At 41.7% G+C, this 22,933-nt stretch overlaps 1 protein-coding gene across 2 annotated transcripts in view; it reads left to right on the top strand.

The window, feature by feature from the left end:
* Window positions 1-15,205, top strand: part of EPS15 (epidermal growth factor receptor pathway substrate 15) — a gene marked incomplete at its 5' end in the record, with an annotated part of 50,945 nt that extends 35,740 nt beyond the window's left edge. For both annotated transcript variants that reach the window (XM_080348661.1, XM_080348660.1), the window contains 10 exons: window positions 1,289-1,486; window positions 2,045-2,122; window positions 2,455-2,545; window positions 3,993-4,028; window positions 4,905-5,041; window positions 6,171-6,240; window positions 7,385-7,458; window positions 7,955-8,117; window positions 12,911-13,089; window positions 14,955-15,205. In XM_080348661.1, the coding sequence (XP_080204787.1) occupies window positions 1,289-1,486; window positions 2,045-2,122; window positions 2,455-2,545; window positions 3,993-4,028; window positions 4,905-5,041; window positions 6,171-6,240; window positions 7,385-7,458; window positions 7,955-8,117; window positions 12,911-13,089; window positions 14,955-15,101 (1,173 nt within the window). In that variant the 3' untranslated portion in view covers window positions 15,102-15,205. The remainder of the gene's footprint in view (window positions 1-1,288; window positions 1,487-2,044; window positions 2,123-2,454; window positions 2,546-3,992; window positions 4,029-4,904; window positions 5,042-6,170; window positions 6,241-7,384; window positions 7,459-7,954; window positions 8,118-12,910; window positions 13,090-14,954) is intronic.
* Between the last annotated feature and the right edge of the window lie 7,728 nt (window positions 15,206-22,933).

Below are 22,933 nucleotides of genomic sequence, written 5' to 3'. Positions count from 1 at the left end.
GGCCTTTGAACCCTAGGAACGGCTGACTTTTGGCCTCTGAACCCTAGGAACGGCTGACTTTTGGCCTGGTCATTTCATACAGCTCAAGTCTGTAACTTGTTAACAATTGTTTTTTCCTCAAGACTTCCATTGCTAGTGTTCGTGCAAGAACACTTTCTTCTGTTGAAGAGCCTTATAACATATTAATAGATATTATTAAACTTGACTTGGAGGTTTAGAAACTGAGAAGTAAACACATGGATTTTTCCATTGTTCCATCGCAGGTAGAGAGCAGGTTGTGCTATTTTAATATACTAGCAACAGGTCCCTGCAATGAACAGATTTGAGGTTGATAATGGAAGGGGTTATGCCTGACTGTACTGCAGACATTGGGGTTTTGATAGTTTTTGTCAGTACTTTTGGTTTTATTGCTCTTGGCTCACAAATAATGAACCATAGGTTGGTCTGAGGTCAGTGTATTTGAAAGACTCCTGGTGTTGCCTTTGCTGCCACTGGACTTGTGACACATACCAAGGCAAGGAAAACTCCATTAGGTGTTTTTTACTAATATAAAGCTATGGTATTTCTTTAAGGTCTGAAAAGGTATTTACAGTATTGGAAATATCTGTCAGAAGTCAGTGGGATCTTGACACCTAAACATCTGAACTGTGTTCATCCTTCTGCATAATCCGCCCAATCCAAGAATCCCTTCGTAACCGACAAGTTGGTTGTAAAGTTTGCTGGGAGGCACTGCATTAGGCATATTGCTGAAATAATAACATGTGTATGTAACGTCCACTTAGGAAGACGTACTGTGGATTTTGTGGACTTCAAAGGTCGTGTGGGAGGAGATAATGAACTTGTGATTTTTCTTCTTGGAAGATGAGAATTCTGATAAAGCAGCCTTTTTAATTTAGAGTTTAAGGCAATTGCAAATACATAATTTAAAAAAAAAAACACACAAAAGCTCAAACAAAACCAAACACTGTCCCAAACAAACAAAAAAACCTGAAATTCTTCTTATGAGTTAGAGTAGGAACAAAGCAAGAAGTCTTGTTGTTGGCAGTGGTGCAGTCCGCTTCCTCTGCTGGAGAAGGTTCTCAGATCTGTCCTTCAGCCACATTATATCTCTTCTAAATCGGGTTTGTGTTCATCTCTCAAATTTCATCCTTCAATTGAAAGAACATGGTTTTTATAATATTTGTTTTTGGAAATAAGAATTTCAGATACATAACTTCCATCTCATAGTCAAGAGAGGATGGCTTCTGTGTGCTGCCATCCTGATATGTATACATTTATGTGTTTACAGGTGCAGACAAAGCTTCTTGAGCTCAAAGAGTTGGAAAACAACCAATCTAGTTGGCACTCTGAGCCACATAATACACTTGTTAATGGAACTGCGGATCATTCTAGTCTTAGCAACAGCAGCAGTGAAACTGCGAACCTTAATGAGAATGCTGAAAGGGAAAGTATAGCAGAAGATGAACAAACAACCAGTGTGTCTCCAGTGAGTAGTGTTTTGCCTGTTTGATCGTGATGCAATGCAGCTGTGAAGCTGGAACAAGTTAAGAATGTATCAAGATTGATGATATTTTTAAACACTGGCACAAGTGACATTTCAGGGTGTTATTCTGAGGGACTATGTTTCAGCAATCTGAAAGTTGATAAGCAGAAAAGGATGCAATTTTAGCTTGCCTAGAAAGTGTCAATAAAAAAAATTTCTGTGTTTGTTTCCAAGCAAAATACCATAACTCGAATAGTAGAATTAACATTAAAGGAAAGCAGCTGTCTCCATGGAATAAGGAATAGTACAGAAAATCTAAAGCTGTCTTGCTTTAAATGTGCCTCCGTGTGTCCCAGTAGATTCTTGATTGATTTTCTTTTTTAAACTTTCACAAGATTTATGGAACATTTTGTTGTGTTCTATAGTAAGAAAGAACCTCTTGAAGTGTCCTTTAGTATGTTTTTAGCTATTTAATACTTAAAATGGTGTGTATTCTGTGATTCTGTATCGAGTAGTCTGCTGTTTACTTCGTTGCGGTGAATTGCTTTTATCCCTCTACAGGTGAGGAATAGTCCTGAAACAACAGCCCCTGTTGTGGAGGAAGAGAAGGAGACCCCAGCTGCAACTGCTCCCAAAAAAGTGAGTTTCTTCAGATTTGGAGGAAGAAGAAGTAAAAAAACTGTTTCAGGCTTGTATCACGTCACTTGCATGATGGTCACAGAACAACAGAAAAATAAAATTGTCATTTATTTTTATTTAGAGTGTGATGTTATGAAAACGTTTCATCTCATGTAGCAGGCAGGTGGTTGTTGAGAAATACTTTGCAACTCTGTTGATGAATTTTGTAGAATTCTAGCTGTCCCTTTTTTTAGCCTTAACAAACCACTAAATGGTAACACGAGACGATGTGTTTTTCATCCTGCACATCTTATAAATTTAATTCCTTTCTCTCCTTCTATTTCATTGCCCAGGAAGATCCATTTGATGCTGAATCTCATCCATTGCCTGATCTAGTTTCTGAAACCAGCTTAGAGTTCTTCCAGTCTGACCCTTTTGTTGACAGTAAGTGAACCTTTCTAGGTGCACATTTGCAGAAACAGGTCTTGTATGAACACAGCTCAGACTAATCGTCACCTTGGAACTGCTCTTTGTAGAAGAAATGTGGAGGTGTTTGGGTGACAGGAGTGTGGAGCCAATAGCATTACAAAAATAGAAATTATGGAAAGGAGAGTTCAGGTTGTTTGTCCTTCCTTCATCTGGACTTTCTAATTACCTGTGAAAATTGAATTTTTAGAATATTTTCTTTTTTTTCCCCCTTCTTTCTGCCCCGCTCCCTGGAGGTTGCCTTTTCCTCTCAAAGGGGTGGGCATACGTGCGATAACATGTGCCGTCGCTCGTTTAATTTGCAGCCCCGATCCACAAACAGATCAGCCGGGGGTTCAGTGAGCTGTGGGGTGGGGAGGGCGTGGGTGGTTGCGAGTGAATGGCTGTGGCCTACTTATGGTGAGTTTGGCACTCGGAGAAAGGTAATGTGGGACTGCACCATCTGTTTGTCTTGCGGAAGTGCTGTGCTTTATTTTCAGAACTTGCCACTTACGAATGCTGCTGCTCTGATTTTTATTTTTTCCTTTTATGTTGGAAGAAGTGATCTGTCTATGTGGAGCCACTTGGAGAAGGGGAGTTAATTTGGATTAACTGCTGAAGCAGATGTTTTCAGCCACTTTAATATGATTTTACATGCTTTCAGAATCAGCATGATCTGATCAATTTAGCTCTTATCACTTCAGAGGGAAAATAAGCTAAATTTGTTTCAGATCACTTGGCTTCTGAAATAATGTCAGTGCATATTTAATACTTCTAATGGATAAATCAAACTACTTTAAAACAGCTTGAATGTTTTTGTGTAGATATTGTTTGATTTTTTTGCTGACAGTGAAGTGGTCCTGCTCACAGCACTTGGCACGGCCTTTCTTCCAGAGGAGAAAGCTGCATCTGTTAGTCACCAATCTTACGGGCTTTGTGTGCTCAGTGATGTTCCGGGGTAGAAACCTACAGCTAAGAGAAAATACATCGATGTCTCTTAGAGGTAGATGAGGGAGTAGAAGTGATACAAATAGCACCATCTCTTCAGTACAGCAATGAGCACTTAGGTGCTACCATCCACAGCACTTGTCAGAATTAATCAAAACTGGGACTAAACTTTCAGTGGTTTGTCTGGATTACAGTGCTGGTGAATACTGCATAATGTGGGTGTTTACTGACAGTAGCCAACAGAAATATATCTTGGAGATGGCTGCTTTTGTGTGTGTTTCATGGTGGTAAGGAATTACTTAATGATATTTGCTTTGTCTAATGCTAGTTCTTGTAGTTCCACTGAAAATAGTGAAACTGTTCCTCTGAGGGAGAGTTGTTTAAATTCTAGCTCTAGAAATGAGTTCATATCCAAAAGGCTTCCACTGGAAGACATGCTGCATGATAAGTTACTTTTTCCTTTTCTAAAACAAAACAGGTGATCCCTTCAAAGATGACCCTTTTGGGAAAATTGGTAAGTAACTTTGTAGGTTCTAATGTGTTTGTTTTTCTAAATGATTCCTGCTCAAAGAGTATGTGGGGGAAAGAAAGTGTCACCACATTCGGCACAAAAAAGATGGAGATGTCCCAAAAGTCACCGTAGGATAGATAAACATACAGCAGTAGCAGCTGGCTGCTTGTGTTAAAGCTCTTCAGAGAAGCCCATTGCCAGTGATGTTCTCTCGCTGTTAGAAGTACCTTCAGTTGGGATTTGAGTGTGTGAAAGTGGTGAACAGGAGGCCAAAACTCTCGCTGCCTTTCTTGTATGGAAACAGGTAGGACCGTACTCCTTTAAAGGCTCTTAACTTACCAGCTTTCTTTAGAATGAAATATTGAAGAGGTGGGAAGTCTCTCCAGGTGGACAGGCTGTATAGGCAACATCATTGCGTTCTCTTCTTGGTCCTGAACAGAGTTACTGGTGATGAGGCAGCAAAATGGCTGGTAGGAAGGCTCTAGCAAAATAACATTGTGCACCATGTGCCAAATAAAAGAACATCCATTTTGTTTGGGGCGTGAGGGAGAGGAGGGTAGGAGAGTTCTGAGAAACACAAGTTTTTGTAAAATGCTTCATTTTTAGGGGGCTTGGTTGAAGAATCTCTATGCTCAGGTGATTCTGGAACTGAACCACTGGCAGCATCCAGAGTTTTAATGATGTGCAGAAAGTGTTGGCTTGTCTAATGTTTTGAATCACAGAATACAAATTATTTAGAGATTAATTTCATACTTCAGAGATCCTTGGTCTTAAGTGCGTCACCGTCTTGCAGTATGAAAAAAGCAATATAATGTTTAGGTTTTAAATATCAAGCTTAGTCAAGGTGGCAGAAATGTTAATGAGATGTTTACCTTTCAGATCCCTTTGGTGGTGACCCCTTCAAAGGCTCAGATCCTTTTGCAGCTGACTGTTTTTTCAAACAGTCCTCCAGTGATCCTTTTGTGACTGCTGGCACTGATCCGTTTAGCACTGCAGACAACAGCAATAATATCACAGTAAGTTTGGTAGCATTTCTTTTAATTCCTTCTGTAGATGAGTTGGACAAAATAACCTTTTTTTGTACATTGGGACACACCTTAAAAAGCTGATATTCAGAAATCATATAGGTAAAAGGTTACCTCTTACCCCATGGCTTTGTCTTGTCTTTCGTGTCCTATTTTCTAGACGTAGTTACAGATGAAACAAAAAAGCAAAAATAAAAACATTTTTTAAATGTTTCAGCGTGGAGCTTTATTGCTTTATTGTAACCACATTTGAGAATAAAGAACTAAACTCTATTGGTAGCTGGCAGAACTTACTAAACATTGAAGGAAACCTGAGATTGATCTTGCCAAGTTATGTTGAGACATTTGACTTTTGCCTCCAAAGCTTATAGGATCAATAAGTATGTTACATATCTTATCTGAAATCTGATGTGGTATGGGGTTTCCCCTCTGAAAAGACAAATTGTTGTATAGGTGTATGTTGCTTGGGTTCTGTTGGGTTTTCTGTGGTTTTGTTTATTTGTTGGTTTGTTTTGGTTTTGGTTTGTCGGTGGAATTTTTTGTCTTTTTTTTTTAATAAGAGTCACTGAAGCCCTCTCATAATGTGGAGTTTCTTACTGAACGTACCCCTTTCAGGTATACTTGGGTATATCTTTCAGCTATTCACATTACAACTAAGCAGTTATGGATTAGTCTTGAGCCTGTCATAAGGTAGAATTGGGCATGAAACCTTCTCTGGTGTAGGATGGAACTTGATGAACATGAGATGGTATTCAGGGCTGATAGATAAACAATCTAAGAAGCTGAAATTCTTCATGTCATAAGTTTGTCTCTTATCCTTTTGCCATCTCCTTTCCTTCTCAGTTCTGCTTCTGTTCATTCTTCACTTCCAGTTTTGTGTGTGTGTGTAAAATGGGTAGAAGTATACGCACATATTGTATCTTTTTTTCCTTTGAAAGCATTAATTGCTGTTTTGAGGAGGAGTTTCTGTTGGCAGTCTTGTTTACTGATACTGGTAAAAGCTACTTCCATAATACTTTATCTTAAAACTTCTAAGTTAAGATAGTGATTGTATTCTTAGAAATAGGAATATTTTAAGCTGAAAAACAAATTTCCCTCCAAAGACATTTTTTAATTTTAGACAGAGATATCAAAGAAGAATGACCCTTTTGCTCCTGGTGGAACAACTGTTACTACATCAAATGATCCAGGTAAAAGCAGATTATACATGTCAGACTTCCTGGGGTTTATTTTTATTTTGTTTTGCTCATTTTTGTTTCTAGTCTTTTAACTGAATTTGCAATGGAGCATTTTAGGGATTTCCTACATTTCCTGGATTTTCACGTAAAGTATGACATAAGGTGCAAGTTTGCAGGGGGTTATTTTTATAAAGTAAAACTGTCTCATATCTGCAGTGCGTATCACTGAACACTGATACTGCTAAAATGTTCCTCTGCCTTACCAAACACTGGTGAAATATCCTGATCTAAGTGTTGGACTCTTTGAATGGTTGTGCTGCTACCCATTTGGATTGTTTTAAAAGATTTCATGTTACTTTCTAAGTAACATACAAGATAGATGTGGCATAGAACAACTACTTCATCAATAATTTTTACTGTTAAAGTTTGTCCCTTCTGTTTCGCTACGATCCTCTCTCATCTGAGAGATAAAGATGTTTTGGAGAAGACTCTAATCTGCTATTTTCCCAAGTTGCACTGACAATGATAATCCAAAACATTAATCTGTGTGTGATTTCATGTTGTAAACCTGTTCAGGTAAATTGTAGGGAACAAAATGCTGTTTTCTGGAGATGCAGAAGCGAGTATTGGTAAAGCCAATTCTACAGTAGAATAGCACGTTTTACATATTTTGAGGCACATAAGAATGCAAAGGTACTGTTGGAGCAGATTGAGAGTATATGAGGTTTAGATAATTTATTTCACAAATGATCCTACGGTCAGAAGTTTGTTCTTGTTCATGTTTTTATATATATATATAAAATATATTTTTTTTTAAATATATTTTTATATATATATAGTCTCTGTATGTATATGGTTGTATGCACACAAAAAAATACCTCTGTGTGTATACATACATGTATCTCAGCAAAACATCCAGTAGTATGGTTATTTGATACTTTCAGTGGAATCTCGGTACTTCTTTTGAATTACTCCCTGTTCAGGAGAATTATTTTTAATTAGTAACTTAAAAGTTCCCACTTCATAAAATATTTCACTTGAATTAGTCTATGCTGCAAAATATGTAACTGTTGCTTTCTTGTTGTAGGGTTTTTGTCAGCCTCTAAAATATTTAACTTTTAATTTCATTCTGTTGACTTGATTTCTGTGTATTTAGCTACCGACCCCTTTGCCTCTGTGTTTGGAAATGAATCCTTCGGAGGCGGCTTTGACTTCAGCACGCTGTCAAAGGTATGTGAAGCTACTGCTGTTCACAGAAAATACATGAAACTCTGTGGTACCAAGACGTAGGTTACTCTCTGTTACTTTTTTGCCACTACTAAAAATGTATAGGGGCCGACTTCCTTGGAAAAAGGTCTTTATAGTGCATTGTCCTGCAGTTCCACTGGAAAGAATGCAATGCAATCTTTGTGGCTTTATAATTATTTTCTCTATATTTGAAGTGATATTATAATTACTTAAGGGAAGAAAATGAGTTTAACGGGAGCTGTATTACTTTTGCGTGTTTAACTGCACTGACCTTTCTATTGCTGTGCACAGTAACCATTCCTGATTTTTCTTTATTTCCAATCTCCTGAAGTATGTGGATGATGTTAAAAGCAAACAAAAGTGTTTGCTTTTTGCATTAGTCCAGCCTTTTAGTTCTAAATAAATATTGCGTGATGAGAAGGGGAAGCATACTAGAATTGCACTGAAAATGTGTATGTTGCTGTTTTCTTTGTTGAAGGCCAGCAACGAGGATCCCTTTAGCTCTTCCACATCGGGTTCTGCCAACAGCGTGATCATAACTAAAAACTTATTTGAGGAACCACCAGCTAAAAATGAGGATGTTCCTCCTGCATTGCCCCCGAAAACAGGAACACCCACAAGGCCCTGCCCACCACCCCCTGGTAAGAGTGGACACTGAGATGTTGTTGACAATTAGTTGCTTTGATATTGGCAGTAGGTCGGTAATTATGAGGGGGTGGTCAAGTGTCTGAATTTAGAATGAATGAGCAAGATGTGAAATAAGTCTGTTCCTCATCTGGGGCGGTTTCCTCAGTTGAATTTTTCGTCGTGTTTGGGATCATAGGCTGGTTTGGGTTTGTTGTTGTTTTGGTTTTTTTTTTTGTCCTTGAAGAAAGAAAGGATTTAGAAAACAAGCAAAACCAGAGTTATTACAAGTACCTGCAAGAACGTAGCTTGGCTGCAAATGAAATGGTTACTAATGTGACACATTGTGAATCTTGCATTAAATTATGCATGAATTGTGTTCTATTCATTGCAAACCCTTTAGTTTTAATGCAAAATGAATTAAATAGGGTTAAATGACTGCCTCAGGCTTTCAGATGAACGTCTTCCCAGCGGTCTGTGTCAGTGAGCCTGGCCAATGTCGTAGTCAGAAAACCTGAGTTTGCTGGGCTGTTTTGTGTTCGGTGAGAGCTGAGTCCTCTGGTCTGCTCTGACACAAACCACCCTGCTTTCCGGAAAAGGCCGTGGTCATCAAAGACAACGACACCTTCGTGTGGTTGCAACAAGCCCATGTTACAGCAGGCTCCTCACTCTCAATTTGTTTTTTTGCATAGATTGGAAAATACATTGCTAGTATTCCTTTTTAAGTTTCTGTGCTTAGTTTCATTTGCTTTAAAAACTACTGCATCTTTTTACTATTATCCTATATGGATGAATGTTTTGGAAAACTGTAGCATGAAACTTAAACGTGTATTCATCTTTTTCCTCAGAAGAAGTGAAACACAGTATATGTGGGAGTATTAATAGTAGAGTTTAAACTGAGGTGTTTAATTTCTGATGTTGGTGTGAGATCTGGTTCATGTTCATGCCTTGCAAGTAGTCAGTTTCATTTTAAATAACATTAAAACAGTTGACAAGTGATGGTAATTTGAATATTTCATAGCATTTCTTCTTACCCTGGTCCTTACTTAAAACACAAAAAGGATTTATGAACCCATTGTGTAGGAGTGGCTATGCTGTGGTGAACAGATGCGCTTTCAGAGCGGAACAGCAGCATCCTTATCGATGGATGACCAGAAAAAAGTGGCCTGTTTTCATTTGCACATGTTCAAAATGATTCTGTGGTTACCTTGATAACCATTCCAAATAATTAATTTTCCTAATGGAAATATGAAATAATAGAATTTTCAATACTCAGAGATGCAAGGAGAGCCTTTAATAAAACCTCTGCACTGGGCTTCCAGAGGGCAGATGTTTGCCTGTTCAGAAGCCTAGTTCAGAGCATTCCCTGGGGAACAGTGCTTAAAAACAAGGGGCCCAGGAGGGTCGGACACGCTTCAGGCAGGAGGTTTGAGAGCACAGGACCAGGCTGTACCAGTGCGCCGAAAGGCTGCCGGCGGGGGGGACAGCGGCTCGACTAAACAGGGAGATTCGAAGGAAATCAGAAATAAAGAGAGAGTTTACTGACTGCGGAAAAAAGGGCTGGCTGTTTCTGAAGAATTTATGAAAATGGCTAGATCATGCAGAAAAAAAATCAGGGAAACAAAAGTGCCATTTGAAGTTAATTTGGCCAATTCTGTTAGGGATAATAAAAGGTCCTTCTTTAAATACGTTAATAACAAAAGGAGAGGCGAGGAAAACCTCCATTCTCTGTTGGACTTTGAGGGAAATATAGTTAACAAAGATGAGGAGAAAGCTGAGATACTTAATACCTACTTTGCCTCAGTTTTTACCAGTGAGACAGGTGGCCCTCAGGACAGCTGGCCTCTGGAGGTGGCTGACAGAGATAGGAAGCCAAATAGCCCCCTTGTATTCCAGGAGGAAATAGCTGGTGATTTACTGAGCCACCTGGATCCTTGCAAGTCTATGGGACCAGCCGGGATCCATCCTGGGGTGATGAGGGAGCTGGCAGAAGAGCTCGCCAAGCCGCTCTCCATCATCTTCCAACAGTCCTGGCTCACTGGGAGGTGCCATACGATTGGAAATTGGCCAATGTTACCCCAGTCCACAAAAAGGGCTGCAAAGCTGACCCTGGCAGCTCCAGGCCTGTCAGCCTGACCTCGGTGCCTGGCAGGGTTGTGGAGCAGATCATCCTGAATGGAATCACACAGCACCTTCAGGATGGACAAGGGACCAGCCCCAGCCAGCATGGGCTTAGGAGGGGCAGGTCCTGTCTGGCCAACCTGATCTCCTTTGATGATCAGATGACCCACCTGGTGGATGAGGGGAAAGCCGTGGATGTGGTCTATCTGGACTTCAGCAAAGCCTTTGACACTGTCTCCCATAATATACTCCTGCAAAAGCTGGGAGCCCGTGGCTTGGACAGGCGCACTCTGCTGGGTGAAGAACTGGCTGGAGGGCCGGGCCCAGAGGGTGCTGGTGAATGGGGCCGCATCCAGCTGGCGGCCGGTCACTGGTGGTGTCCCCAGGGGTCAGTGTTGGGTCCAGTCCTGTTTAACATCTTTATTGATGATTTAGATTAGGGGATTGAGACCATCATTTGCCGATGACACCGAGTTGGGAGGGAGTGTGGACCTGCTGGAAGGCAGGAGGGCTCTGCAGAGGGATCTGGGGAGACTGGAAAAATGGGCCGATTCCAATGGGATGAAGTTCAACAAGGCCAAGTGCCGGGTCCTGCACTTTGGCCACAACAACCCCCTGCAGCGCTCCAGGCTGGGCACAGAGTGGCTGGAGAGCAGCCAGGCAGAAAGGGACCCGGGGGACTAATGGACAGGAAGCCCAACATGAGCCACCAGTGTGCCCAGGTGGCCAAGAAGGCCAATGGTGTCCTGTCCTGTATCCAAACCAGCGTGGTCAGCAGGACAAGGGCAGTGACCTTTCCCCTGTGCTCTGCACTGGGGAGGCCACACCTGGAGTGTTGTGTTCAGTTCTGGAACCCTCAGGTCAGGAAAGAGATTGAAGTGCTGGAGGGTCCAGAGAAGAGCAACAAGACTGGGGAAGGGACTTGAACACAAGCCCTATGGGGAGAGGCTGAGGGAGCTGGGCTTGTTCAGTCTGGAGAAGAGGAGGCTCAGAGCTGAGCTCAGCACTCTCTAGAACTACCTGAAGGGCAGTTCTAGCCAGGTGGGGATTGGTCTCTTCTCCCAGGCATCAGCAATAGGACAAGGGGCCATGGGCTGCAACTCTGCCAGGGGAAATTGAGGCTGGAGATGAGAAAGCAATTCTGTGCAGAGAGTGGTCAGGCATTGGAATGGCTGCCCAGGGAGGTGCTGGACCCACCGGCCCTGGAGGTTTGTAAACTGAGATTGGACATGGCACTTAGTGCCATGATCTAGTAAACGGACTGGAGTTGGACCAAGGGTTGGACTGGATGAGCTCTGAGGGCTTTTCCAACCCAGTTGATTCTGTGATATAAAATGGAGATACTTAAGTGTATTTGTTTTTAATTACTCTCTTGGTCTGATTCAAAACAAGGGAATGTTTTTTCAAAGAAATGCCCCAAAATCTTTCTCTTAATTAATTGCGCTACTGGGAAGTGTGTGGAGCTGTTCGCATCCCTCTAAAATTATTGCCTTTCTAGATAGTTTAAACACCCTCACTTCATGATTTTTTGGGGCAGATTTAGAAGTTGTAGACTTCATATTCTTACACTTACTAATCCATCCCACATAGAAATAAAATTCCTTAGCTGTCACTTGAAGCTGCTTCTCCCGCATTATTCAAGAAAAAGATGCGCGTTGTTTGTCAGTAACTGATCACCAGCGGGTGAAAGCCACCACACCAGGGTTATCTGCCAAGTGCCCAAATCTTACATTCTCTAAATCACTGCCCAATTAGAATCTCTTTTGTCTATGAAAGAATGTTTAGACTAACTTGCAGCAGTGATATGCAAAACAATAAGCACTTTAGTTTGATTCTGCAGTTTAAAAAAGCAACAGAACCAAGTTTTAAAATATGGCCATTTTAAGTGTGGAACCGCTTGCAGAACCAGCTAGTTGAATTCAAGAAACTGCAATGAAACCTTTTCTGTAAGCAGTAAAATACAGAGAGAATGATGGGATGAAATTCAGCTCAACTGCTCTTGGAAGTATTTGGGTTCATGTCTTCAAAGGTGTTGAAAGCTGACTGGGGTTAAGCTGAAAAAAGAACAAAGTAAGTGGGGGCTTGTGCCTGATTCTGTGTTATCTGCAGCTACTTAAGCAAGGGTTAACAAAATAGTTAAGCCTGTGATTGCTTGTTACCATACTCCTTCATTCTGTTAGTTTAAAAACTACAGAAGTGCCACGTGTTAGGATAGTGAGGGGACATGGTGTTTTGAAGATTTACAAGTATGTTTCTGGTTTCTGAATGAAACTGTGTTAACTTGATCCAAACAAATAATAAAAGAGCCTGGCTGGAATGATCATGGACAGTTGATAAGTAGAATCAAAGAGACTGTCGACAGAAGAGGGGCTCAAGGCTATTAGAAATTGTCTTCCCAAAATAGTTGGTTAGTACATAATGGTGTTCTTGAGTCATTAACATACACTGTTCTTTTTTACCTGATTACCCTTTCAGACACCGTGGACCGTACCGTTTTGGTTTGGTTTTTCGTTTTAGTTGGCAACCCTTCCTCTGAAGTATCTGCAGGTCCACTAAGTTACTAGAAGAGGTTGCATTCTGAGTAGCTTTTGAATTTAGGGGGGCTTGGGGTTGTGTTTTTGTTTTTTACTATTTCTGGCATGTTATTACTTGCTATCTTAAATTTATTTTAAATTCATTTTAATCTAAGGGAAGAGACCTACCAATCAGATGGACTCTTCAGATTCCTTTAAACCGAGAGACCCATTTCAGCCTTTCTCCGCCCCGGACGCTCCCAAAGAACGAGCAGCAGACCTGTTCTCTGATCCCTTTGCCCCCACCAGCGTCAGTAAAGAGACTGACCCCAACAATTTTGCAAACTTCAGTACTGTGAGTAAACACTTTAAACATTTGTTTCAGTGTAATGACAGCTCTGAATTGTTCACGCTGAAGACTTCAGTGTAATTTAAAATAGTAGGAAGTATCCCATTTACAAAAGGGATCTCGTTTCTAGTTAAAACAGTACTTACATTTTGTTTACAGCTGAGGCTGTCCTAAAACAAAATGCTGCAAAATGTTGTAGTTAATGTTTAAATTGTGTTGTTTTCATGGGTTTTTTCATGGAAGCCTCCTACCTTTTAGAAAAAATATCTGTGTTCTAGGAACTATCCATTTTATAAGATTGTGCAGCAGATTTAAATTATACATCTATAACAAGCACACTGTTAACTATCCAATTAAAAATAAAACAGAAGGTGTGATTTTAATTTAGCTGTCACTGAACTGTTTGGTCAATGTACTGAAATACTGATAAGCAGCCTTATAACAGTGTGTGCTGATGAAATATAATGCGATGAGTTTTGAATGGCTAGTAAATTCCAGATGTATGTACAAAATAAGTAAAAGGTAGTAAGTGTCTCTTTATAACCAGAATCCATTCCATAGAAGTCGTGGTGTCCAAGCAGTAGAAGCAAATCTAAAGGTTTGTGCATGCCTATATATTTATTTATTTATTTATTTTTCTCTTGAGCTCTTGCAAATAGGAGTTTTGAAAGACATTGTCTCACTTTCAAGCTTGATACCTGTTAAATGCAATTTGCATTTACAGTATCTCGATTGTAGTGCTTTTCACTTTCGGGCCTAATAAACTATGTGCTGGATTGAAGTGAACCGAGGATTGACGGGCTCTCAGAATTGACTTGCGCTGGCTGATGTCTCGTAGCATGATGATTTCTCAAATGCTGTTATTGATCACTGTTAGCAGTTCGAGGGACTGAGAAGCCAGTTTGAAGGACAAAATGTGAAATGCGGAGGAGAAAGCAAAAATATTAATTATCTTTATGAAGGAAAAAGTAATCCAGCTGCAATTACTGAAAATACTAAGTGAACTATAGAGAAACTCAAGCTTTTCTGTATTTATTTCCCAAAGAAGCAGCTCAACGCATAAACTAGCCAGAGTATATAATGATAACCCTTTCAGACTTAACACTGGGACAGGGATGAAGACACGGGCTTCACCTGCCTCTTGCCTCTTGTGCATGCCGACTAGAAACAAACTTTAGCGTAACCTTTTTTATTTTATTTAAGATAATACACTTACCTGTCTCTGATTTGTAATCATTGTGCCACAGAAGTCTCATTCACGTTCTGTTCACATGGATGTACATAGTGTTCTTTTTTTTCCCCTCTTGTATCACCCTGACCTTTCTCTGTTTTACCACGAGGCTTCTGACTGTACAGTCACCTTATTATTTTGCTGCTTCTTAGCAGAAGCACTTTTCATGTGCACAATTAAACAGAGTCATTCTACAGCTAATTTTTGCAGTCATTGCCACCTGGAAAAATCATCCCTACTGAAAGCGTGGTGAATCAGGATGTCCCACGGTGTGGGCGCAGTGTGTTTTGCAAAGTGTTCTCCTGATTTATTCAATATTTTTCTTACATAGACTGGTTTTTATCCAGAATAGTTTGAATTTAAATTATAGCACTTTCTACTCAGTAGCTTTTTTAAAACTTAATACTGAATTTTGAAACATGGCATATTTCATAAAAATACATCAATTGCGTGGCTTCAATGCAGTCCTTAATAGTTAAGCTTTAGGCTTAATAGTGTAGTGAAATTAAAAAGTAATATTTGAAGACTAGAAAGAAACAGTATTTTGAAAAACTGTAATTGTCCCTTCAACCAAGGACTTGGACAGTATTAGTGATCATTGTATTGTTGATCTGGTTTATTTTGTCTTTTAAAAATGCAGTATTCTACTGAGGAAGACATGATTGAATGGGCTAAGAGGGAAAGTGAGAGAGAAGAGAAAGAACGATTGGCAAGACTGAAACAGCAAGAGCAAGAAGACTTGGAACTGGCTATTGCACTCAGTAAATCTGAAATATCAGAAGCATGAAGTTTAGATAAGACTTTGTCTGATGTCAACTGTTTTGTCCCTGTTCCTGAATACCTAACCTATTTAAATGTTAATCAGAAAATACATATATACAAGAAGCTATGAAAAGGTTAAAAATTTCTGAAAGTGGTGTAAATGTTTCTGCAAAATTCAATCCTTTTGGTTATTGTTTGAGTAACTGTTAAGTTTAGCATTCAATTTCTCTCGAGTTTTCAGGAGAACAAAGTAATTTTCCCAGCTGTAAGCAAATTAGTTGAAAATGCAGATAGCAAGGTTGTAGTTTGACTGTAATCTGTCAGCAGTTGGTACCTGAGCGTGAAGTGAACATAGCGATTATTCTGCAGGGCTGACTGTCTCCTGTCAAGCAGTTAGTCATTTGAAACCTTTTCTCCTTCTAAAGAGATTTTTAGTAATGCCAGAGTTGTGGAGTGCTTTATTTTACACATATGCATATACATTTTCCTCTCATTGAGGACTCCGTGTTTGGATTTGAAATAACAATCTTCATGGAGATTCTTCTTAAGTCAGAAAGAGTGAGACTTTCTGAAACCTTTAATGCTTTCCTTGCATGGTCATAGGTTTTAAGACAGACCTGCTATTTTGTTTTATAAAGCAATTAATTTGAAGATTCATAGACATTTACTGTTGGCCAAGATGACTGTCAGAATATGAGACCCTGCTGCTATTTGAGCCACTCTTACCTGTGAAATATGCAGCTGAACTGGCAAGTTAATAAGTTCAATTTGAAATAGGATTGAGAATAGAAAGAAAAAACAGTCTGCTTTTTGTTCAAAAAAAAAAAAAAAACCACCAGAGTTGTTTTCTGTATATGTAATTTATTGATGCCAACTGATAGTAGCACCTTAAACTGAATGATTTCTTTATGGTCACTGAGTCAGAGTAGGGTTAATAGAATGTTAGTGAAAATAACTTATTGTTCATTTTGAAAGAAATCTTATCCTGGAGAATCAGTTTCATTAAATTCATTCAAGAAGATAATCTTTGCCCTGTGTAAGAGGAATGGATGGCAGCAGCGTGAACAGCAGGAGGGTTTTTCCTTGCACTTCTAACCTGTGGCGTTTCTGGTGACGCAGCTGCAGAGTTTGGACGCGCAGCGCTGGGCGGGCGGGGAGCGCTCGGCCACGCTCCCGCGTGTTTGAGCTCTTCCCACTACCCTCAGTGCAGCTGTTGCACCAGTTTGAGGGTAGTTTTCAGTTTTTCAGGAAAAATGGGTAACCTGACTGGGATTTTTTTTTGCACTGGGAAATTATCATTTAAACACCTGCTCAAAAAAAGTAACTTAAAATTTTGCAAGTATTAAATAGTAATAACTTATCTATACATCTTTGTAATGAGTGTACACTAATCTTTCAAATTATATGATTAACTGGATTACATAGTTTCTTATCTTTTGTTAAAAACGTATACTCAGTGGACCAACATAATGTTATATGTATATATTATATATATATATTCCTGCTTTCCATTAGGGAATTTAAAGTTTTGAGTCACTTGATGTTACATTTCATGTTACTGACTCTGACTATAGTACTTTTACTCAGACACCAACAAGCTGCTGCTGTGAGCTAAATGGCATTACTTTATGAAGTTTTAACTTTTTTTTAAAGAAAAAAACTCGTTCAGGTGGGATTAGCCTCTATTTATAGATTCCGTTTTGTTTAAAAATTCTAACAATAGCCTGTAATTATAAAGAAATAAAGTTTAAGTACATAAGTGTGAACTGTTTGCCTAATTTTTTAAAAGGGTACTCTGAGCTGTAAAGCAACGTGCAACTGTCACGCAAACCATGTCCAGTGTTTGATTGGAGTCTGCTGGGAGTGGGTTAATTTTCCTGGCTGTCACTTGCTCCATTAGTTGTGGCAACTTCAGAGAAAATTCAGGCTGCTCTTGTCTGAGGATTTTTGCCAGCACGAGGGCTGCAGAGCCCAAATGTTTTGATAATAAAGATTTAGCTGTGAAGGTATTCTACGTAAGTGTCTTCTGCTGGCTGCTGCCAGCATACAGGGCTTAAGACATCCTTAGTTGGACCCAGCATATGACTCTTCTAAATGTGTCTGTCGGCTTAATGTCACCCATATGTCAAGGTACAGATTGCTTGGCCAGAGGTTTGGGAATCCAGCAGCCCTTTACAGGTGTCTTTGATCCTCTTGGACCAGTAATGCTCGGTTTTAATACACTCATCTAAGTGGACCCAAATCTCTCTGCCTGTTTTCTTTTAATGAGCTGGGTTGGGCAATGTAATAGCTTTCTCCGTTTCACACACATTCTTGAGGCTGTTTGAAACCTGCAGGCTATTTTTTTCACCTTTTAAGTCCCCTGTCAGGTTTCCATCTTGAGCACGCTTTGCCTCTCCTTGTGCCACTTTCAACCCTCTCTCCCCTCCAAACTGCATGCAGTCTATTTAACCCTTTATCGTGAAACTGAAGATGGTTGCTAATCACCTTGAATCATTTTATATCCTTTTTTCACTAACTTCCTATACTATGAAGTTCTAACTGTCATGTAAAGGTTTCTGTTGTGTTCACAGAAGACCATTGCACCCAAAAGGTTCAAGAGATGCTCTAATGTCCAGCAGATGAACTTGACAGTTACACTCCCAGTGCAAGTTACCTGAAGCAACTTAACTAGAAACTGCATTGGAAGAATGTACTGGGGATTGATGTTAAGTCTGTTATATTACAGTGAAGTATTGACAAACAATAAAATGGCAATAAAGGTGCTTAATGAAGGAACTGACATCGGTTGAATTCAAGTGAAGTTCTCTGGAAAACTGCCTGCTCCACCACAGGTGAAGGTGAAAGGTGGGTGAGGGACACAAACCGAACTCCGAAGCGGTGGCTGAGGTACCACGGCCGCTGGGGAGGGACAGGCTTTCCAGGCGCGCAGCACCTCAGCCTTGGTGCAACAACCAGACGGCCTTGGCATCTTTCTGTGCTCATGGTATCTCTGCTATTCATAGCAGCAGTCAAACTTGCTACCTGAACAGCTGGAAAGCTTGTGTTCCCAGGGAGCTCGGAGCCTCAAGCGCTGCGCTCACTGCAGAACTGTAACTCGGTACCCGCCCAGGGAGGGCACACAGCCCAATATAAAGACATTTCTTATGTGGAGAAAAGTAAGTGCGGGGGAAGGTAAAAAATACTTTCCTCTTGTGCTTATGGACTGACAGATGAGTAAGAGAATCAATCCCTTGTTGCAGGTTTTTGTGGGAAGCTTCACGGAAAATTTTGGCTTGTGTCTATTACCCCAGAAAAGATGGGAAGGAACTTCTAATTTTTCAGGTGACGAGCCATCAAGTCAAGGTCAGTAATACCAGGTAACAGAAGTAATTTTCATCCACCCTCTGTTTAAAGAAACATGAACAATAAAAAAAAAATACATAAATAATACCACCTGCATTGCCATTCCTTGCTCAGAATTACTTGAGAATTCCCCTTGTGCCAAAATTGAGGTACCTAGAGCTGCTAGGACCTTAGATTTTAAACTGAAAACAAAAAGCATTAGTGTTTAAAGCAGGTGATCAGGTAACTAGCTGATAGAGGGAGAAATGCTGCATTGTTTGGGTGTGCGTTCAAGAGGTCAGGATGTTTTTTCTCATTATCTCGTGCCGATTTATTAAATGATTTTGGACAAACCATTTCTTAATGCTGATCTGCTTCCTGTTTTCTAAGTGACAATAGGTCTGATAGCATGTTACATAACTGCTCTAATTTAGAAGGACAATATTGTCCAAAGTAAAAGGAATTTTATCTCATTTACTTGTGTGTATCTTATAGAAGAGATGATGGATGCCAGGACTATACAAGTAACTGGACACAGAATAAGAATTTGACAGAAGTTCTGCTTTGAATAAGGTGTTTTCTTGAGGGTTTCCTAATAGTTTGCTGATAATACAGGGCGAAATTCTTCCCTTTGACACAGGGGTCTGTCCCAGCAGCAGATCCTTGGAACAGCATCTGCAGACCGCTGACTTCCTTGGTTTTGTCTCTGGTGGTGCCCAGGTCAGTACAAGGATTCATCCTGATCGACTTGCTCGGACTCATTTTCCTGTGTGGACAGATTTAATATTTATACTGTTGAACTATATAGCATTGAACTTCTTATATTAAAGCCAAAAGGTCTTTAGGAGTGTTTTCCACAGAATTCGGTCTCTCTTGAGATGTTACTGGAACAGGTGTGGTCCCTCACACAGAAAAAGGTAATTTCGAAAGGCTTAATAGTTTTTTAAATAAAATTCTTCTTGTAGATTTTGGGTTTTTTAATACTTCTCCAAATCTGTATTAATACCTCCTTATTTTTCAGTGCTCTTCTGTAACATAGACTGGGGTCTTTGAGTGCTAAAGAGTTCTGAGGAGCTTGGACTATGAATCCCATTTTGGGCCCACATCCAGTAATAACTTTTACTGAATAAATAATTCAGTTGAGGTTGAAACCAGTGACCTAGAACCCTGAAAACTGTATGGAAAAGTACTAGTTGAGTGTTAGAGTTGTAGATTTAAATTATCTCATTTTGCTTAATGTGCTATCAATTTATTTAAAAATATGTATTTTACTGTCAGATATTAAAAGCACAGCTGTTCACAAACATAAGATAATATGCTCAGGAGAATAATTCAAACTGCAGTTAAGCTAATGATACAAATCTTGTGTTTCTGTTTTATCTTTTTCACCTGTCCCTACAACATAGAATTCCTAAAAGCTGGAAAAAGCGATTTAGAGTATATTCTGGGGTGGTTATTAAAGAAAATGTTCTTTAGGTTAAATGTGGCTGGCTATTGAAAATGGGTTGTGTCTAAAGTGCAGAGTCTTCATTATGAAACCTGTGAGCCTCACAGTTCGAAAAGCTCAAGGTATGTAACAGGTGCTGAAAAATGTGGCTTTGCATCTGCACCAAAATAGCTCTGTGAAGGTGCCTGTCGCCACTCCTTACCGTGCCCATCACTGATCAAAATGTTTGATTTATCCAATTCAATCACGAGTTTCGGCCCGTTGACTAAAGAATCACGCTCAAGCGGGTCCGGCCAGGTGAGGTCTCTGCAGTTGTCTCAGCTTCTCCACGAGCCCTGGGCGCGGGCCCCGGTTCCGCGCATCGCCAGCCACCGCGTCAGTGTTCAGCTAACAAACCCTTTCCTTTTCTAACCTTATACACCCACTGTTCTCATTAACGTGCCCATTGTTTCTAAATGTCAACCCAGTCCTTCTGTTTGTCCTGCCACTCCCTGGGCCGCGCGTACCTTTGCCTTCTTTCCCCACTTACTTCCTTCCACGAGCTCCTTTATTTTGTTAATCTGTTCTTATCCCTGTAATCTGAAGCTGCGTGATTGATACAAGTGGACAAATAAAAACAATTTTTCAGCATTGCATGCCTTTTAGTAATGTCAATTGGTTTAGCTTTTTCGCGTTGTATTATTTTAAATAATTTGTTCATAAACTGATAAATCTGAACTGTAAACGCTGTTGGGTGTTACTCCTTTTGTACAATTCACTGACCGTTGTGTTTCTCCGCCCAGGCAAACACTCTCTTGGGAACGGGCTCCTACGAAGTCTAGGCTAATTAGAAATTCTGCTAAATATTCATTATATTTTCCCGGTTTTGTTTTTTTCTGAAGAGGAAGAAATGACCCTATTCTCGCCCGCAGTAGGTGTTTTCCTCTCCGCTGTTCCTGGGGCTCCCACAGCCGCCCCTCGTTCCCCGGCTGGCTCACCCGCCGCCTGCACAGCGGAGACCCCGCGGCGGCCCCAGCGGCGCGCCGGGCCCCCCCCTCCCTGCCCGCCGCCGCCGGAGGGGCGGGCGCTGCCGCAGCCGCTCTCACCTGCGGGGGCGGGGGCGGCCCCTCCGCCCGGGCCCGGCCCTGCCCGAACATGCGCCGAGGCGCCGCTTCGCAGCACGCGAGGTGGCTGCGGCTGGCGGGGAGCGGCGGCAGCGCCGGCCCTCGGCTCGGCCTCCGTTCCCGCAGCCGCTGCAGTCGGGGACGCCCGTCGTGACGCCTCCATGGAGCCTCGGGCGGGCAGCAGCGGTGACACCCGGTATGGGGCTGGCGGGGGCGGGCAGCGGGGTCTCCCCCGGGGAGCGGCGCCGGGTCGGAGAAGGGGGCGGCGGTGGCGGGAACGCCCGTCCCGGTGCCGGCCGGAGCCGAGGGGACGGGTATGTGTACGAGGGGCTGGTCGCGGGCGGCTGCGGTGCCAGATGGGGCGCGAGGGCGGCTCGTTTCCCGGCTCAGCAGCCGCCTCGGTCTGGAGCCCGTAAGTCGAGTCTGGTGCCTGCCCGGTCACTCCGGCGGCTGCGGGGAGCCGGAGCCTTTGTGGCCTCAGCCCGGCCCGTGTCCCGGCTGCGGCCCTGGGGCCTTTCCCCCCAGGCGCACACAACGATGGACAAACGACTCTCCATCTGCTTAACGACCTGAATGCAGCGGCTGAAGGGGCAGAAACCGTTTTTCTTTCTTTCGGGGCCTTTTTTTTCCTTAGACAAAAGTATTAGTTCAAGCGAACCTACATACCTGTGCTGCAGCCCTTCAGTAATTAGCAGTTCACCTTGGTCTTCAAAGGGTTATTCGAGTGTGGTGTCGTGTCTCCGAAGCCTGCGGAAGACCCAAGCGCTTTCCTTGAGCTCTTTGCACAGTTCGCAGCGCTTTGCCGTGGCTGTAACGCGATGCCCCGGTGCTCGCCCTTGCCCAGGAGCTGCCCGTGGAACTTCCTTTCCCCTTTCCACGGGTGCGCTCCCGCTGCCCCGCACACGCACCCGTCCGCTGTGTGCGGGGGGGGGAGCTGGTTCTTTGCAGGCTGAATCGGTGTGCAAGTAACATTCTTCCTCGCTGATGACAGCACGTAGAATAGTAGATGTGGCTGCGTTAAAGGCCTGTTTGACATAATACCTTTGAAAACATCTGCTTTGTAACACATGCAGGAGTAGGAATTTTTGAGAGTGCAGTTGTTTGAGAGGTCAGCGAGCAGTTTCTCCACTTAGAAGAGAGGTAGAGGGTCTGTTTGTGGCTCTTTGTGCAATGTTGGAAATGGTGTTTTGTTCTTTCCCTGCACGTTTTCCCAGTATTTTAAAGTTTAAAAGAGCAAACCTAGGCCCTGGGCTTCAGTTCATCTGCAGAAACCATGATGGAAAATGTTTCCTGACTTTTAGATGATATAAGGTACACAAGAATACAGATTTTTTGCTGGCATCTGTACTAACATTAGGCTATTGCCGAGACTGGAAGTAGGTGGTCTAGTGGCGCTTAAAGCAGCAAAGTCCTTGCTAATCATCCAAAATGTCACGTATTAGAGTTTCTAATAGCCTTGTTCAATTTTATTGCCATGTTCTCTCTCGATAACTCTTTAGTGGACCATCAAATTTTAAAATTATGTTTTATTTTTACTCTCAATGCCGGGAAGGTGGGCCATATGTTTGCAACAATGGTTTTAAATGGCATTAAGCAACTTCCAGGTCTCGTGTTTGCGTTGACAACAGTAGCAGCAAAAGCTGAGGGATGGCGGTTGCCTTGCGCTTCGGAAGGTCTGAGCCGCGGCACAGCGCTTGCCAACGCGTTCAGCGGCAGGACGGAGGTTGCTGAGTTTTGCTGGGTTGGGCGGGTTGTCCCGAGTCGGACTCTTGTTCCTGAGGCTGCTGGGGAGCTTGCGGGGTCCCATCCTTCCGGAGCTCCATCTGCTGGAACCAGCTCTTGTGTTCGGTTGTTGCACCGGGATGTGAAGTGCTTCAGATGTTTTGGTTGCTGTACTACAAAATGTTGAAAACGTATATGCATATCAGGATTTTTGCTAATTTTTGGAAAAAAGTATTGCTATTTCCCTGTTGTAGTTCACAT

This window comes from Nesoenas mayeri, assembly GCF_963082525.1.
Source record: "Nesoenas mayeri genome assembly, chromosome: 8".
Lineage (NCBI taxonomy): Eukaryota > Metazoa > Chordata > Aves > Columbiformes > Columbidae > Nesoenas > Nesoenas mayeri.
Note: the sequence above shows the minus strand (reverse complement) of the source record. Positions and strands in the feature narration are given on the sequence as shown.